The sequence below is a fragment of the Etheostoma spectabile genome, chromosome 17 (genome assembly GCF_008692095.1).
Source record: "Etheostoma spectabile isolate EspeVRDwgs_2016 chromosome 17, UIUC_Espe_1.0, whole genome shotgun sequence".
Taxonomy (NCBI): Eukaryota; Metazoa; Chordata; class Actinopteri; order Perciformes; family Percidae; genus Etheostoma; species Etheostoma spectabile.
This window is the reverse complement of record NC_045749.1, coordinates 5,354,364-5,374,378: the sequence shown is the minus strand read 5'-3', so window position 1 is coordinate 5,374,378 and position 20,015 is coordinate 5,354,364. Positions and strand designations below refer to the sequence as shown.

The 20,015-nt window shown below is 40.1% G+C and overlaps 1 protein-coding gene across 2 annotated transcripts in view; it reads left to right on the top strand.

The window, feature by feature from the left end:
- slc8a1b (solute carrier family 8 member 1b) overlaps positions 1-20,015 on the top strand; it is a 140,455-nt gene that overhangs the window by 3,664 nt on the left and 116,776 nt on the right. For both annotated transcript variants that reach the window (XM_032541004.1, XM_032541005.1), the window contains exons 2-4: positions 8,007-8,933; positions 11,252-11,416; positions 13,727-14,517. In XM_032541004.1, the coding sequence (XP_032396895.1) occupies positions 8,058-8,933; positions 11,252-11,416; positions 13,727-14,517 (1,832 nt within the window). In that variant the 5' untranslated portion in view covers positions 8,007-8,057. The remainder of the gene's footprint in view (positions 1-8,006; positions 8,934-11,251; positions 11,417-13,726; positions 14,518-20,015) is intronic.

The following is a 20,015-nucleotide window of genomic DNA, read 5'->3' as shown; positions in this document are numbered from 1 at the left end:
AAAAAAAAAAGATGCAAGCTGTTAAGACAATACATCATATAATCATATAGTTGACATGGCAAACATGTCAGCAACCATTTAACTAGCATCATGTTGAAGAGAGTGCAACATTAGCATTCCTTGGGACTCAAGTTTCTATCCATCCAACAAATGTAGAATATTCAGTCTTCTTGCTCTGTTTTGGTCTCCACCAACTCCGAATGGAAACAATTGCATCTTAAACTGCATTTTAGCTAGTTACACAACTTTTTCTGTTAGTAGTTTGGTGTATATAGTTGGGTGTATCATAATTTTTTATTTTGTTAAAAAATGCTGCTTCCTGTTGCTGAATACAGGGTTGATGACAGCAGTGAGAGTATACCAAAATGGTTAAATTGCAAATCATAAAGCCAAAACAATGAGATGAAAGACCCTAAAATCCTCTGTAGAACTGTTAATAATTATGTGTGGGTTTTGACCAAATTGTAATATTTAAGTATTGATAAGTGCAGCTTTAAGTGTAGCTGTGTTGTCAAGGTTTTTTCTTTATATATGGAAAAAATAAAAAAAAATAAAAAGAATTGAGACAATGAGCAAGAAGGCAGGAGGAAACCATAAAGTGTTCATGAGACTGTGACAGTTTGCCAGAGGCAAAATTCCATTTATACTGATTATACTACCCACCCCTAGAAGGAGGATTTAAATATTTGAGGATGATTGCTTGCCTCTGCCAAGTTCTTGTCCCATGGATGAATGGTGAACTGGGGATAAGGAGAGTGATTTGTTTGACTTTTAACTTTTTGAATTATTTTGTTCCCCCATTTCTGTTAGTTTCCCATATATTATGATCACTCTCCCGCGTGTTCACATCCCTTGTCACACCCCAAATAGACAGACATGCAGATAATGTCGATCACTAGGCAGACAGTAAGAAATAGACCCGTGTATTACAGTGCCAGTCTGATCATTTCCTCCACTCCAAGTGTAATAATATGACAAGGCATCTTGGCTCGAGGATTGGCGGCAAGGCAGATTCAGGCTAAAAGAGCTCAACATTGCTGTAATGGTAAACACAGACCATTAGTCTTCAGTTGCTTTCACACATTTCAGTGGACTAAGCCTTTTTTCTTTTATTAAGGGAAGGCGACTTTTCTTTCCTGTCTTTTACTCCTTTTTCTTTCCATCTGTCTGTCTCTCTTTCTCTCACTATCTTTTTTGCAATAGTCGTCTCACTGACCTATATTACATCCCCCTCCTTCACTCTCTCTCTTTACGTCCCTCAATGTCTTCTTTCTATTTACTTTTCCATGTTTCTTTGTCATTGTTTACATTAGTTATCATAGCCTCTTGCCCAGAGGGACATGCATCTCGGACAGGTTGAGGCATTTCTTTGTATTCTCCTGCAGCACCCAGATTTATTTTTGTTGGCCTTATCAATGGTCAGCATTTGCCTGTCTAGTAACTGTAGATTCCCTTCTTGATTCAGTCTCTGATGAACATTATTGGTTTATGCAGATGGTGGTTTTATGCACTCTCATCAGCACCATTTTTGCCCCTCGGGTGCTGCCTTTAGAGGCTCCAGAGGAATGACATTATTGGGGCAGAGAGGGAACAGCTTGCCTCAGAGCAGCACATGGTTTGGGTTTTCCTAACTTCATGTATTGTGCTTTTGTTTTTGCCTCTGGGGAGGAGGATTGTGTGCGTGTGCGTGTGCGTGTGTGTGTGTGTGTGTGTGTGTGGTGTGTGTGTGTGTGTGTGTGTGGCTAGGTTGGCTTATCTAATATTGTGTTCCTCCTGAAATAAAGCCAAGTTTTTGAGGTCATAACACTGGGGGAAATCATGGCAGGATATTCGGAAACCTGATAGTTCAATTACAAAATCCAAAATAGCAGCCACTGTTCAGCGACAAAGCCTCTCTAGTAGGGTTGGGCGGTAATACGGTATACCGCAGGGTTGTAAAAATAGCAACGGTATCAGTTTCAATACCGTCATTAAGGAGAATTCCGGACATTTTTTGCCACGGAGGCAACATGGAGTAGCTGCAGCAACGTGTATGAGCTTCCACTGTGCCTCTTAACAGACACAAAATGCAATTAAAATGTCTGTGCAACATGAACAGGGCCCTTAAGTGACAACAACATGCATTTTACAACTCAGACATTGTTTAAATTCACCTTCCCTGGTCCCTGTCTCAATCATGCCAGTAGCTCGTAGCTCCTAGCTCCTAGCTCCTAACTGCTAGATCCTAGCTGCCGTCTGGTGGTGTGGCTGTGTCCTCCAGGAGACAGGTCATGTCACTTTTTGAAGTTTATCCCCGCCTAAAAAAGATGGTAGCAGAGAGCGATCTGCATACGGTTTCCCTTTTCCTGCTACAACGGGACATCACTGTGCAAGCCACAAACATCATTTGCCGCGTTTCCATGTAGGTACATAGTCACTGATACGGTCAAAACCACTACAGTGCTCAATTATGTATTTCTGAGGGGAAAAAACTTTTTTGTAAAGCCATAACATGTCCTCTGAGGACATAGTCAGACTTCCGCCACTCTGTGGATTGTTGTTGGGATGATTATCACGAGAGAGAAAGCAAGAGAGGGGGCAAGTCGCGTACAGAGTGACCTGGTCTCGAAGAAGAACACAACTTCTGCAGTTTGGCACCATTTTGGGTTCTGACCTAATAGGAAGGGAGGGGTGTTTCGGTATTAGTGTTTGGTATTCAGCTTCTGAACATTGTAGGCACAAGCCAACAGTTTGGTGACGCTGTCTGAGCCTTATGTCAGAACTTTTAATTAGTCACAGTAATACCGTATACTGCGGTAAAATAGGGAGGAGGTTTGACGGTATCTAAACTTGGATACCGCCCAACTCTACTCTGTAGTGTTAACAGCAGACATGTAAACATACACCCTTGAGTTTGGTGTTGATACCAGCTAGGGCATCAATATCTCCTTTACCAAATGCCGGTAATGATTCTTGTGCAGAGAGAGAACTGCGGTCAGTAATTTCCACAGGATATATTTGGCAGTCATGCAGCAAATCCGGTTTAAATTCAGATGCTTCACTGCTGGTTACACACACAACGCTGAACGTGACGTTTGTAATTTTTTTAAAAAAACTTGCCGTTTACTTTTTTTAAACTTTTTTTTCATGACATGAAGCTGAAACAAATATCCCCCCCAAAAAAGGTGTTTTAAATGTACCTATCCATAAATACTTTTTTTTTCAAGAACACACTCAGTTTAAACTGATTTTATGTTTCCAAACACCAGCAGGTTGTTCTGCTTCTTTCTAGGAAAGTGAGAAAAAATTGTGTCTTTTGTCCTGTCTTTATCCCCAACCTGCCTCCCTACGCGTAACGTTCTGATTCATTGTCACATTACTTTTGGCATTGCTCCATCATAATTACTACGGCCAATAGAGGACAGCACCACTATGAACGTTAATATGAGTTGTAGTTACTGCTTGAACAAACGACCCATTCGAGCATTTTTTGGAGTAGGACACTCTTGTGCTGACATGTACAACAGTGTGCTTTATACTAAAACATGCTAAGTATTGATTATCTCTGAACCATTCACTGCATGGTAATACACGCTAGGTAACCAGGCTTACATTTGAAAATGTAACACTGGCGCATTTACAGAAATGTTGATCAATGCACATTGTCTTAATTAAATAAATGTTATTATTGCAATAGCCAGGAGATGCAAATGTCTTCAGGTAGGAAAGGGGGAAGTCTTGTGGTGGATTGCTGGTTTTCACCAAAAGGCATTTTTAAGGCATTGCAACCTCAATGTGTTTGTTTGGGCTGTTGCAGCTCCCATGACATTGTTTTCACAATTTATTCATTATTCATTCACCCCCATACATTTTCTCCTATTTATCCTGTTCAGGGTCACGGGCACATCAAAACGACGTGAATAAAATGAATTCACTTTGATTATCATTCTATTGGATAGTTGCAGAGGAAAGAAGGAGGATAATGAGCAATAAAGGCAAATGTTTCTCTGTGATGTGGTATAAAACATGGTCTTCTGGGCATCGTTGCACCTCTTGAGAGGGAGATGTTATACCTGCACGGTGCACAGAGTTCAATATCTTACACATTAAATAGTAATATACAATTTGTACAGATTAAACAAACTAGATACCGTGTTAATTAGTTAACTCTAGAGGTGCTAGGCAGATTTATTTTTACTTTTGGAAAGAGCCAGTCTTTATCTTATCCTATCCTATCTTATCTTAAGCTAAGCTAACCACCTTGGATGTATCTCAATATTTAATGAACATATATGATCATCTAACTCCCAGCAAAAACACAAATAAGTTTATGTCCCAAACGTTTGAACTATCCCTTCAAGATGTATCTTTGAAGGTTATCTTGCATAAATTATCTTCAGCCATGCAGTTATATTTATTGTATGTAATGACTTGAGGGTTGCCTCCTGTTGTGAAAGATATTAGCTGCTGTTTGGAAGAACTGACATACACACAAATAACTTAAAGTGTGAGGTATAAATTGACAGTTTGCCTACCTGTGGTGAGTCTATTAACAATCCAACATGGTGCTACTTAACGTAAATGGCTTTCTCCTTTTGATGTCTATGTAAAGACAAACAGGTGTTGACATAATTAGTCAGGTGGGTTCAAAGCAAGGATGACAGTTAGAGGAGTTGCATTATGTAGTCCTCTTAACAATTTATCAGAATGTTACATTTTTACCCTGTAAATCATATAATTCTATCTATTTTTGTACATTTTCATTCATACATTTTTTGTTTAACTTGTCCTATACTTTAAATATTATATCTACTCATCTTAAGTTTATATTTACAAGATTTTACGGGCTCTGTTTAGCATCTACTGGTGTAGAGAAGCAACAGAAAACACTCTATTGTATGAAGAACTGCTGGCATAGAGAGCACGCTCTTTAGCCATTAGCCTGTTACAAACACTACATCCTTAAGTGAAAACTACCAAATCCCAAAGCCCACTGAATTATTGATCACTTGGAAAAGCAACACAAAGCCATGTGTGGCCACACAAGAAGGCCGCTGAAGGCAAAGAGCTTCTGGATCAAATTAGCCGAGAGGATAGCGTTTGGTTATGAGCGTACTGAATTGAAGTTTAATTAAGTAGATGTGTATTTTAGTTAGGAATTGATTTTCATAGCATTTGAGCAAAAGGTTCTCGCACCACAGCTGAGCCCACTTAACACACACCACCACAGCAGTCAAACTGAATACTTGTCACATGTATTTGGACTTAGGCATTACACAGTTACTGATTAATGCAGCAAGTAGTTGTCAACAAAATTAGGAGCAGTACACGCATACTTTCTATAATAAGTGTAATATATTGAATGAACATTGACTACATCCCCTGTGGAAATGGACTATGTGTTGTTCACTTAGCTTAGTGTCAGGGCTCCTGAGCCTCTGTAAGACAAAATGTGATTCATATTTTACTGTGAAGTACAGCTTTATCTACAATAAGTATTGTGGTAGGAGAAAAAAAGGAAAGTGATGTATTGGGTAAATTGAGCTGCGTCTGCATGTAAGAGTGTAAACAATTCATTATTGGGAAATGGATGTTGGCATGCAGGAATGTGGAAGAAGCTTGTTTGAGGGGAATTTCTATCTTTGTTTCGGGTCTTGATTCTCGTTATTGATCCCTGATTAAAAGGATTACTACTTGTGTGTGTGCAGCAGTGCTTTCACTACAATGTGTACAGAGTGGTACAAGTTTCTTCCTGGGTAGTCTTGCATTGCCAGCCCTACCTCCACAGCACTGTGGAGGAGGGTCTGGCTAGTCCACACAACATTCCGGGATTGGAGAAAAACATGCTCTGGTTAATTGCCATTTCTTTAAACCAATCACAGTTGTCTTGGGCAGTGCTAAGGGCCAAGCGGAGCCACGGTGCCACAGCAAAATAGCCTCGAGAAGGAACTTGTTTTAGTGGAATGTGTGCGGATGTTATGTTATGCAGAAAACTCAGATTGGACAGATAGTCTAGCTAGCTGTCTTGATTTGTCCTGCAGTGATCTGAGGAGCAGTTAACCATAGTCCTCATAAATCCACCAGAGTTTTAAATCACAACACAAAGAAGGCGGAAGCTGATGGACATCCGGCCAAAAATTAAACCGCAACTGAACAATCCCCGAAATGAAACCTTGTCAGTATTTACTAGTTCCTGGGGTAACGGTCTAGTATACATATGTGAGGGTGAGTGAAGAGACAACCGTCATGCCCCACATGTGTTAGCTAGACATATTTTTTTTTCTTTTCTGTGCTGTATAAAGTCTATTGTTATAATTATTATACAGCCTGAATGCAAACCCTTATACACCTTCATACAAGATGCAAAGAGCTTTAATTGCATAAAATTGCGAGTACTCTCTGAATGTCCTAGTCTCATAACTATACAAATTCTGGACAGATGGATTACTTTCCCCATGGAAAATAACCCAACAATGTGCAATTATCTTGTTATTTGTGGTAACTGCACTGATTACGTGTTGGGCTACAGGGACACGTTTGGTTCATTGAAACTGATTCTTGGCTAATTATGTTTCCTCTACATTCAATTTAGCCTATTTTTACGTTTGTGTGAAAGCAATCACATGGAAACTGACTGACCGAATTGAAGTTTCAGTGTTCTTGTGGTCTCTCAGCTAGTGCCCTAGTTAAGGCAAGAAATCTTCCACGCTATATTTAAAATGCTGTGGAAACGGTGTATTTTGTAGATAACTAGGCAAGCATTGAAAATGTGAGACCTATTCATGTTTTTTAGTGATACTGCCAGATTACATGGTGGATGTTTGGAGTTGAAGTTGAATATCAGAACAGTTTATCACAAACTTGACTTATTTTGTAGCCATGTAATAATTAGTCATTGCCAAAAAGCTTCAATACCAAAAAGATAAATTCATTTGCCACCCTGGTCAGTTATAAAACCCAGTAACAGAGTGTGGACACAGTAAAAGCAGCACCACGCACACACACTCTCTCATGCGCAACAGATCTGAAATGAATCTTTGTGAGGCTTATAATGTTACATATCTCTCAAGACTCAAAAGTACAAGGGATCGATACAAGTTTGTGCTCATTTTAGAGGCAGTTGTGTTGTATGGGTGTTAACTGCTGGAGCATTATTTTTCCAGCAGGTTTTTGTTATCTTACCAGACACTTTTAAAATACAATTTGGAATACACAATGAGGGCTGTCTGGCATCAAAGATAAGGTAACCTAATTTACAAGCCAGTGTTGTTGTCAAAAGTCAACCGGACTGTAATCAGAGAGCCACTTCTGGTCGGGTTGCATGATGAACAGCAGGGTATTATTGCTGCAGGAATGTGGCAGGGAGATTTCAGAAGCTGCTCCTTGGAAATCTATATTGCTGAGGTCAGAAGCTGAATTTTATCTTTGGTGTGGTTATTTGAGCTTGCTGCCCCTAAACAGCTAAGCAAACATCTTACCTGAAACCTGTTTTTAGTTGTGTGGAATTCTGTTTTTTTAAGGTTCTTCATGCCTCAAAGTGAGCAACCCCATTGTTTATAAGTCTCCAACGGTGGCTTGAGTGTGTGTGTGTGTTTTTTCAGACAGATGTAGATTTGACCTTTCACTGCTTTAACATTTACTGGAAGTTAACAAATATATAATCCAAAGTTGTAACCAATACAATTGCCAAACAAACTGTTTATACACTGTGTTTTCTTCTTTTGCTACACCACAGAATCTACAATATCTACAGTATGTGTTTGAGATGAACGTGAGATTCATTAGCTATTAAAATAATTTTATGAAGCCATATCTGCCATTAATCCTGCAACAGGTTAAACCCAAATGCCTGCAATATACTCTGGTTAAATGTGAATGTTATCCTAAATCTTAGACATTGTTATTGTGAAAATTCTAATTAAAATAGAGAATCAAACTCCTTTATCCAAATGTGTCACCGTTTTGAACAACATTAATTTGGTCTATGATGGTCTAATCTGAATTATTCTCCTCTCTTCTCTCTAAAGGTTCAAAATCCTCGTTAATCGTTACTTCACAGTACTGCTTTGGGCATCAACATGGGTCGCTGGGATCAGTCCTCCCTCCTGTCCCCTGCCCTAAGGCTAGCTGTCGTCAGTGTTATTCTCCTCCTCGAGCTCCATCCTTCATTGGCTGGCGCTCCCCCTGAGCAGAGCTTGGGTGGCTCCGTTTCAGCTGTATCAACTAATAAAACTGAATGCAGCAAAGCTGAGGTATGCCAAAAGGGTGTGATCCTTCCTATTTGGGAGCCCCAAAACCCGTCATTTGGTGACAAAGTGGCCCGAGCAACAGTTTACTTTGTGGCTCTGATCTACATGTTCCTGGGTGTGTCAATCATCGCAGACCGTTTCATGGCATCAATAGAGGTCATCACGTCACAGGAAAAGGAGATCACCATCAAGAAACCCAATGGGGAAACCACCACCACCACCGTTCGGATCTGGAACGAGACTGTCTCCAATCTCACCCTCATGGCTCTGGGCTCTTCGGCTCCTGAGATCCTGCTGTCCGTCATAGAAGTCATAGGTCATAAGTTCCAGGCTGGCACACTGGGCCCCTCCACCATTGTGGGCTCTGCGGCGTTCAACATGTTTGTCATTATCGGGCTTTGTGTGTACGTCGTGCCCGACGGCGAGACAAGGAAGGTCAAGCATCTCCGCGTCTTCTTTGTCACGGCCACCTGGAGTATCTTCGCCTATATTTGGCTCTACCTGATCCTGGCCGTGATCTCACCAGGTGTTGTGCACGTGTGGGAGGGGCTGCTCACTTTCTTCTTCTTCCCCATCTGTGTGTTGTTTGCCTGGGTGGCCGACCGCCGTCTGCTGTTCTACAAGTACGTGTACAAGCGCTACCGCACTGGCAAGCAGCGTGGGATGATCATCGAGACCGAGGGAGACCGTCCACTTCCTTCCAAGGTATGCTCCGAGGAATTACCACTTCTACAACTACCACTGCTACATTTAACACTAATAATTTTTGTTATTATTTGTTATAATACATTATTGCTACAGCAGCTACCTGAATAGTAAAAGGACTATTTATCACAACGCATTATTACTCTGATAGAATTTCTTTAAAGCATTTCCGTTTATTACAACTTTGGCATTATTTTTTGGGTTTGGCTAACATTAATAACATTGTAGTCACCAAGTCTATGGCTGAGATCCAGGAATGCAGTATCACCACATGCCTACGTGTGCGTGTACAATTTTCCTGGGAAGTGATTATTATCTCTATTACAGGTTTGTTAACATTTGGATTCACTTCCAAAGAAAGTGGTTAAGATAATGTGACAATGAACTGGTCTCTTCATAAATGGCAGACCAACGTCATAATAAATCGGAATGTACCTTTTAATATTCTGTAACACTTTACTTGAGTGTCATGACAAGTGAACCTTAACCATAACCATAACCATAACATAACAACTTGTTTATAATATTTTATGACACGTTCATAAGTGTCATATCACTGTTATGTAGATACCTTCAAGTATAGTGTAACCTAACATTCATTCAAAGCAAAATACCAACTGAAATGATATATACTTGACATACATTTTTACGGATTCATACCTGAAAAACATATCACTTAAAACACTAGTGTGTTTTAAGTGATTTTTACTACAACTTCTGGTCCCAATATAATTTCTAGTACTCTTTCATTTCAATTAGGCTGAATTTAACATGCTAGTATTTAGATTTTTTAACTTAAAAAGTAGGGATATGCTTTGAACAGTATATATTTTGTCTACACAAAAATCCTACCCTTTCTTATCCCCACCAGAAATCACTCTACAATGGTGATGGTGATGACGGCGATAACACATTAGAAAGACAGTAATTTTTCTGTAATCCTGCAGACAGGCAGAAATAAACAAACCAAAACACATAAGCTCCTTGGCAAAGGGGAATAAAACTCCCTTCATTAATGTCTTTTAAATAACAGTGATGCTGGGAGCTCTCTTTCCCAAAGGCATATCAGTTAGAGAACAACCGACTAGTAGAAATTAATTAAGCCGTCCTCATCCAAACATGCGGTGGAAAAACAAAGGAGCAGATAAGGCACTCTGTGTAGGCGGAATTGAGTTTATGAGTAACGTGTATCTGAAACAATTATCTGTATTACTGAATGGAATTCTGCCAAGGTAAACTCCTGCCATAAAGCCTTTTACTGCAAACACACACACGCACACGCACACGCACACGCACACACACACACACACACACACACACAGACTTTTTATGCATTGCCACTTTTTAATTTCCTGTTTTGATTACCATCTGATGCTTTGTGTTATCTAATTATATTTTCAGTATTTTGGTGTAGAGTATATTTACTTACCAATCAATTATTTTAGAGTCTCTCAGTGTCTTTTCTTCCAAAAAATGACCGTTTCCTTCATTTGTTTGGGCTCCATTAGTGCATGAAGAGCACTTCTTCTCAACTTCTGGCTAAAAGAAATCACTGAATCAAAACCAAGTTTCCCTAAGAGGAAATCCTAATAATTCAAGTTTTAAAATTGCCATTGTGCTTAAAGAGCTAAAAGAAAATTCATCAATAAAACTGTACTCAAAGCAAGCTACTCTGAAAGAAATGCTTGGCAAATTGTTAACATGTCTAATGAAAGTTGATTCTACTATCTGCTTGTCGCCGAACATGTCAACATTGTTAACAAAACAAAGGAATGCACCCGTAACTATGATGTGACTTACATCGAAACCACAGAAACTATACATGTTTAACTTTCTTTGCATGGTTGTTGAAGGCCATTCTTGGTACAGACCCAGTTCTTAAAAAACCTCCATGTTGACCAAATACCTCGATATCGATACCACAACAATATTGTAGTGTTGACTATTGGTGCTTTCACAAAATATATACATTATGAGATTTTTGATTAATAATCATCAGTAATGTGTATATAATGACCAAGTGGGTAAAAGCAAATAATAGATCAGTTACAACAGACTGGCAAGTTCAGAAAATGACATCACTTTACTGTAATTCAGCCTTTAAAACCAGGAGAAGACACCACTTATACCATATTAAGATATTACGATATCCAAAATCTAAGACAATATCTAGTCTCATATCTCGATATCTATATAATATGGATTTATGGCCCAGCTCTATGATAGCACCATACATGGTTTAGCCTTGCAATTTGACATACTGCTCCAAAATCTCCAATCAATGTTACTGATTAAATTGTTTTATTACCCATCATAAGGTGGACATTGAGATGGATGGGAAGATGCTGAACTCTCATGGTGTTGACTTCCTGGATGGTACGCAGGGTTTGGAAATAGATGAGAAGGATCTGGATGAGGAGGAGACCCGGAGAGACATGGCTAAGATCCTGAAGGAGCTCAAGCAGAAACACCCTGACAAGGAGGTGAGTAACAATGTCAAAAGGATCTCACATTAGAAAGCAGAAAGACATTCTATCCAGGCTGCTCCTGTCCGGGGTTGTTTTCTTGTAATAAACTGACAAACTAAACAGCAACCGATGACCCATTTACTATTTGTTAGGGCTGCAGAATTAATCACAGATTTATCAAAATTGCAAGATCGACTAGTGCAATATCAATATTGCAGGGGGGAGGGGGGGGGGCGCTACCATTTGTTAATGGAAAAATATGTGTCAAACCATTTTGAATTAAGTGTTGTGGTGCTGCAGAAACGTCCCAGCCTACAAAACGTATCCTGCAGACTAAAGAAAAAATCTTTGTTTGGTACAGATCCTCACAAAAATCACACACTAATCATTTTAATTTCTTTTAGTTTCTTCAAATTTGAAAATGAGAATGAGGATACAAAAATTATCAGTTCCTCCAATATTGTATATAATATCACCATTCCAAAATCAGTCAAACTAATTGCAATTAAAGTGTATATTTTCTTCATATTGTGCATTCCTACTGAATCCAAAAAAAGAAAATTGCTGAGGGATACTCCAGTTTTGACATTGGCAATGTGTATTCTATCTGCCTGTCTATCTGTCTGGCTGCCTGTGCCTAGACAAGATAAACTTAAAGTGTAGATACACATATAGAAACATGTATAAAATAGGCATTTTGTCATTACTGTAGTCTTATTCTTAACATAGTGATAGAGTCTTATAGTGCCTACTTGTATCATATACAATACAGACTGTAAGATATCACATCTGTGTGTACAGCATGGAAGAGGTGTAATGGAAACTATAGCATGTGTCCTTTAACAGAACTGAATGGATTAGGAATTATGGAGATCCTACCTTGATTTAGCAGATTAGAGAAAATTGATGATTTCAAAAAAAATAAAAAAATCTAAACCTGAGCTGATAAATACAAGTAACATGGGTCTAGAATCTAGTATGCTTGTCATAAAAAACGTATTTCCTCTTCTCCTCCTCTATTTCCTCCTCCCCTCCCTACCCTTCACTGTGTCTATCTTTACAGAAAGATATTTAAAAAACAAAAAAAACAATGTGGAGTGACGAGGTTCTATTCAGTGCTTGTCTTATTGTCTGGACGAGGCTTAACGCTCAAAAGCATAATGAAAGCAAAACAAGCTGCTGAAATTATTCTAACATGCATGAGAGCCTGCTTAATAAGTTTGTACGCCTGTTGCCTCATCTCTAGATGGATTAACAATGAGGCTGATTAACCTGATGTCAAAAACAAGTATTGGCCTCACAGTCATATTTTGACATAAAGTGCTTACCACCAAGCAGTCCGGTTCAGTTCAATTTGTTGCACAGTACGATTAGTTTTGCATTTCCATTGTCAGAAGTTGTGAATTCTTAGGTCTACACTAAAATGTGGACCTACAAACGCTGCAGTTCGCTGATATCGGTGAAAAGGAAATACAGCCAGAGCTGGATGGAGCAGTGAGGAGTAACATGTTTTTAGGTACACGTCTGTAATGGGCACGTAAGGTACTGTACTATATCAAAAGTGTTTGTCAAAAACGTGGCTATAGAAAAGAGACTACACTCTGGACTGTAACTACTATGTTTAGCTTCTTTAACATCACCAAATTTAGTTCTGCCCATAAAGGCTTTTAAATAGCTCAGATGTTTCTCCAACCAAGAGGAAAAAGTAATTCACCTGATCTCCTCCAGTAATTAAATGATAGGAGAGGAATACTAGTGGGGTGAGGAAGGCATGGAAAGGAGGAATAGTGACAAAACCACGGGACTGACCTTAGAATTCAGTGCATTTTTCAGGGATATCTAAGCATGATGGATGGTTGCTGTCATGGGAGCTTGACATCTCTACTTATGACAATACCAAGCTGTTCATGTACCTCTTGGCACATTGGTTATAGCTGTGTAAGGCCTCATGGACATTTTGACAATCTGATGGATATTTCTGAGTGTAGCATAGTCCTTAATGTAACTAAATCACAGACACTGTTGATAGAAATGATCTGACATAACAGTATGACTCATTAGGGTCACTGTTCCTTTTACTGATTTTAATGTTGGATTCACCCACTTGACACAACATTAAATCTTGTTTATCCAGACAAGCTAGCTGAAATTCTGTGAATCAGCCAAACAAGGTCAATGTTAAAGAAGTTGTCAGAGAAGCCATTCTTTCCCTCAATAGAGGACCTGCCATCTGGGGTCTAGATTTTTGGTGGATTTAAGATGGAGCAACATTTTAAAACAACTGCCATGCCTGTGTGCTTACATGTTTTATCTTTTATCTTATAGGTGGAACAACTAATTGAGCTGGCCAACTACCAAGTCCTGAGCCAGCAGCAGAAGAGCCGCGCTTTTTATCGATGCCAGGCCACCCGGCTGATGACAGGTGCTGGCAACATCCTGAAGAAACATGCCGCCGATCAGGCACGAAAGGCCGTCAGCATGCAGGAGGTCCGCGCTGATGCTGGTGATAACGACCCCATCTCTAAGATCTTTTTTGAGCCCTGTTCTTACCAGTGCCTTGAGAACTGCGGCACAGTGGCGGTGAACGTGATGCGACGTGGTGGCGATTTGGGCAAAACCATTTCTGTGGACTACCGAACAGAAGACGGCACCGCCAACGCTGGCTCGGACTACGAGTTCACAGAGGGCGTGGTGATCTTCAAGGCTGGTGAGACAATGAAGGAGATCCGTGTAGGTATCATTGACGATGACATCTTTGAGGAGGATGAAAACTTCCTGATTCACCTTTCCAATGTCAAGGTGTTGACATCAGAAGGCGAGGAGCCCGAGGAAGGCGAGTCCGCTAATCATGTGGACTCAATAGCGTGTCTCGGCCTACCCTCCACAGCGACCGTTACCATCTTTGATGACGACCACGCCGGCATCTTTACGTTCGAGGAGCCTGTATTCCATGTGAGCGAGAGTGTTGGCACCATGGAGGTGAAGGTGCTGAGAACGTCGGGGGCTCGTGGCGTGGTCATGTTGCCATTCAAGACAGTGGAGGGAACAGCACGAGGTGGCGGAGAGGACTTTGAAGATGTTCACGGCATCCTGGAATTTCAGAACGACGAGATCTTGTGAGTAACTTTGACCAAGTCACCTTTAAATTTGAATAGTAAATGTTAATTTTATTCATGCATAATATTCATCTGCTTCATTGTCATTATCTGTTTTCCCTGATTATATCCCACGCTCTGTATCAGTGTGATGTTGCAAATGTTACTGCTGATTATGTGAGAAAATGAGGGTGTGAGTGTGATGTGGTGGTCATGATGAGCGGTGAGGACAACTGCTCATTGGGGACTAATTCAACAATTCCCCCCCCCCCCCCCCCCATTTAATTTATCTCTACTTTGACTCATTCACTCTCTTCTTTTATCTTCATCAGTCTGTTAATTCATCTTTGCTTTGGAATATGTTTTGCTGCCGTTTTAGTCCTCTGTGGGTTCGATTGATTTCTACACACTGTACTGCTGTATAGTCAGCACAGTCAGTTGGGAAACTGGGTTATTTTTTGGAAAGTTGATGGTTTGAATGTTAAGTAGATGGAATGTCAGGACAAGGAAATTGATTAAAAAGTGTTGAACTTTCCTTCAGCAAGGCACTTAAGGGTTACCTTACATGAGCTGGTTGCCAGATCAGTACATGAATTAAACAAGCAGCAGGGAATCAGGGCAATGCTTAGAAAGAGCACCTATCTAGTCAACTTAATTGGATTCACAAAGGCTTTTAAAAACATTGTCAGTTGCCCTTTTAGGTGTGTGAGAACATCCCAGAGCAACCACTCAGGCACTTATACAGCCAGCTAGCGGCTTATTTAGTTGTTTTGTTCTGTGTGAAAAGAACATGGGACTAGAACCTGTGTGATTAATCGTTCAAATCACGATCTTGATTCACCGTGTTCACGATTTAATTTTGAAATGAATTATTTTTCCCCAAATCGTGCAGGCCCACTTGAGACTCCATTTAAGGATCCCTGCTGTGGTGAAATGCCATAGCCACAGTTCAAAGCTCTTCTTAGCCAGACACAGAGGCCTTATTATCTGCTGGTGACTCACGGTGAGGTCCATGATTGCTATTTGACCATTTGACCATGTTTCAAGAGGCCTTTTATAACAGTGGTGATTTTGCTCACAGCCAGCAACTTTGGTCTGAGACAAAACCTAATTTCAAAGTGTGTGTGTGTGTTGTGTGTGTGTTGCGTGTGTATTTTCTGGACAGTAGCTGGCAATATGAGACTTAAATGTTGACTCATTAGTTGACTCTTTATTGGTGTAGTAATTGGAATGCATTATAACTGTGTTAATGGAAAATCTAAACTTGTAGATGTCAAGCTTACAGTGTCATGAATGTTATACACAGGCTGTTATTGTATTTACTTTCTTATACAGTAGGTTCATGTTGTTAATATATTGCTGTGGTACATAGCAATGCAAACATTTCACACTTATACTTTAAACACGTATACTCGCCATATGGCGACGTTCTCACAATGAGAGTTGAAGTTGCTTTTTTACACAACTATTACTCTTTCTCTTAAAGAGCAGGGTTGGCGTGTTCACAATGTCACCACAAATTACTGCAGTAAAGCCTTCTCGTGGTGGCCTAGTCCTGTTGGGCTTGTAACTTTAGCAAGAGTACAATAAACTTCACTGCTTCAAGCAGTTGGCCTTCTTTATTGTTTGGGCTACTTGCTAGTCGCCACTTGGTTGAAGGACGCCTTGGACCAATTTGACCAATATATTATCAATTTATTATCACCGATGATTGGCTAAATAAATATCTTTTGAAAAGACATTTCTATGTCTTCTTGGAAAGCTTGAGATCGGGAACTCATGTTACTGTGGACCTGTAAAGCTGATTGATATATTGGATATGGGACTATAATAATATAAAATAAATTAGATTTCAATAGGTTTAGATATGCAGTGGGGAGGAAATGTATAGCTCTGTCTTTTTTAAGCTGGCAGGCATCAGTTGTTGGAAACCAAAAGTTAGCTTTCAGGGCTTGTTTAGAAATGTTGGGATTGTTTGTAAGGAAGTCTTAGTAACAGTAGGCTAGTCTAAAACTTTCTCTTTCTGTCTCCCTTTTTCTGTTTTTGGTCATTTGAAGCAGATGTCTGCAAGGCTGGCTTTTTCAACCTGTGGCATAGTTTCCATAGCTTACAGCTCGTACAGCTCTCACAGCCAGGACTAAGTGGGTTTTAATAACACTTTGTCCAAATCAAATGATGGACTGTCATTCATCCTGCTATCGTGGTTACTGTGTGTGTATTCTCTTGTGTATATGTGGTTGTTTCCTAACGGAAAGACCCAGAGATGAAGCAGAAACTAGTGCCTGAAGTGGAAAGCATTTTGACCACATCTTCATTAATTAAATTTTATTTAAACATTTGAACATTGTAAAAAACGCAACAATAGTGGCAACTGAAGAGATTGCATGATACTAGAAATGTAGTCATTGAAACCAATACCAGTGAAATTTCATAATTCTTAATACCTAATTCGATACCACATTAAGTCACATATCTTACTTTAGAACCTATACAGTACCAGTATATGCTTTCCCACTCAAGTAAATGAGAAAGAAGAAAACTCCAGTCTTCTAGACCCACAGCCCGCTGCTCTGATGATCACTACACAGCGAGCGCACGGTAACGTATTCCACGATTTCACCTGGAACTGCTAGACAACAAGCATGTTTAGTCACATGTGTTTCTCTCTGTCGTTGGGGTTTTTCACATAGAACTGGGCTCGTTAAAGTTACCGTAACTGACGTTATAGAGGTCCCCCAAAAACAAGCACTAAAGCTAGCTAAATGTCAGCTATCGTAGCTATATTTAGGCTGTGACAGCCAACGGCAGGGGGAAACAGACTGTTTTTCTGATGAGGAGCTCCAGGTGAAGTCGAAAAAAGCCGTTGCTGTAGGTGTAACGTGACGGTAAAGCCGTGCATGGACATGAGGTGCTTGTTTTTCTGTGCTGGTCGGCGTTCATCTTCTTCTACAGCATTTAGCAGCAGACCAGAGCACTTGTAGGCGTACACTGCCCCCATCAGGTACGGAAAAATTGCATTCCCTCGTACCTACAGTACTGTAGAAAAATGTCAACATCACGTTTGTAAAAGTTTGGTACCGACTTGGTACTGAAGTGTCGGTTCCACATGAGGCCAGTTTGTAACCAGAAAATCACAAGTTTCATTAGTGTCCGTCAACTATTTAATCTCCAACTGCCCCTCTAAATCCTCTCTGGTAACAGTTTGATATGCCTTTACATGAAGTATCCTAATGAGTGATATAAAAGGACCATGGTGGTATTTTGTTAACCTGTTTTAGCCCCTTACAAATACTGTAACATTACTGTTGACCCTTTTCTAACCCTAAAGTTAGTTGGTGGGATAACAGGCAAATCTTTTAATGATACATATAAGCTTTTAAGGGCATACAGTAGCTAGGAAGTTTTACACCTTTAATGTAATGCAAGTTAAAAATAGCTTTTTTGTACATAAAGCCATAAACTGGGTTGTGTTGTTGACAGAAGCTGCAAGCTCAGCAAACAAGTGTATAACAATTAGGACATAGTAAAGAATATTCACTGAATATGCTGCCACATGGCAGAGTATTTATAGCCTAAATCAATTTGCAGCGCTTGTCCCAGGATTTGGGGGGAAGCATTCCCATAGAAATGCGTAGTGTATATCATCAACAAGCCACTGGGGCCCTGAGTATGTCCCTATAGGGAAAAGCAGAGGACATTTTTGCTGCAAAGAAAAAAAGGAATTAGAAAATAGCTGATCTAAATTGGATTGCCTGCAGCCTAATTCTACCCTGCTTCTGTTTCTCTGATGGAGAGAGAGGGGGGGGGGGGGAGAATTAGGAGGGAGGGAGGGAAAAATGTAGGGAGGGTGCAGTTATATAGATAAATGAGTGTGAATGGAGGCAGTGATGGAAGGAGGAACGAGAAGGGAGAAACGTTATGAACCTCTTAAAGTTTTGGACTGTTCCATACTTACTATCCCTGTTTTTCCATTTTACCTACTCCTCCGTGCCTTTACATTTCTCTTTCTCGCTGTCTGTAACAAGCCCAATGCAATATGTCTCCGGAATAGTTTGTAAAGGCTTGTCTGGATAGGAAGAGAGAGATGAGGGTGTGAAAGCACAAGGACAACCCTGCAGCCACTCCGCAGCGTCAAATTGTTTCTGTTTTGTCAATGCACCATGTCACAGAAAATACTAGCTCCGTCCGTGTGTGTGTGTGTGTGTGTGTGTGTGTGTGTGTGTGTGTGTGTGTGTGTGTGTGTGTGTGTGTGTGTGTGTGTGTGTGTGTGTGTGTGTGTGGGTGTGTGTTGTGTGTGTGTTGTGTGTGTGTGTGTGTGTGTGTGTGTGTGTGTGTGTGTGTGTGTGTGTGTGTGTGTGTGTGCGTGCTGTCCACCTTGTGGTTTAATGCACCAATACAGTTGCTCGTTGGATTTTTGACACTATTTGGCCTATTTCCTAGTACTAATATTACTTTCTGCTACTGGGATTGCAACTGCCATTTTTATTACCACTATTATTGCTACTGAAACAACTGATACTACTATAGCTGCATCTTTTGCTGTTGCAACACTCACTTAGTGCAACCATTATGCAATGGTTAGTACTACTGCTCCCTCAGGGAGGACACTGTTTGTTTTGCTCTCCCATATTATAGATCCAAGACACAACTGACAGAAGGATGGGACTGAAAGAACAACTCACAATTACAAATATGTCTGCTAATTCAGCACCACGGACAGCGCCATGGAGTCATCCAACACATGGCACAGTTGGGCTACTGATATTTCAGAGCCGTGGTCGGGGCCATTGGTTCTAACTATCTTTCTCTAAATCTCGGGCAGATAATAAGGTCAGGCCGACTAGACTAACATATAACTAAACAACCCATCTGTCCCCGGCAGGTTAACAATGGGCATGCATTTTGGTCATTTTACTAACAAGGGGGACAGCATCCCTACGTAAATCACCTACAGCCTACTCCTCAAAAACCATTAAAATATTCCATAAAATGTCTATATTTTAACGAGTCATGTAGTTTATCAATTTGTATGACAACATTAATTTTCTTGACAGGATTTTGCCTGTCAGCAATACAAATTGTTTTGGTTCAATGTAGAAAATGTGGCACTTATTAGCCTTCTTTAAATGTTAGCTGTCCAAAGCAAATTGTCTAATTGTGCATACCCAGAGTGTAGGCTGGATTTTTGAGGTTATAATGAAGTATATTGTAATTTGAAAATAATTAGAAACAACTCAAACATGGAAACTGGAGTTAGGTAGAATTATTTTACTCCAGTGGCTCTTAAAGTGCTCATATTATGCTTTTTTGGCTTTTCCCTTTCCTTTATTGTGTTATGTATCTTTTTTGTGCATGTTATAGGGTTATTACAAAGTGAAAAAGCCCAAAGTCCACCCGAAAGGGACGTACCATCTCCAACAGAAAACACTGTTCACAAACTGATCCAAACAGCTCTATTGTAGTCCAGCTTTTACATCCGTGATCAACGTGCGTCACTTTGTAACACGTTATAATGCTCG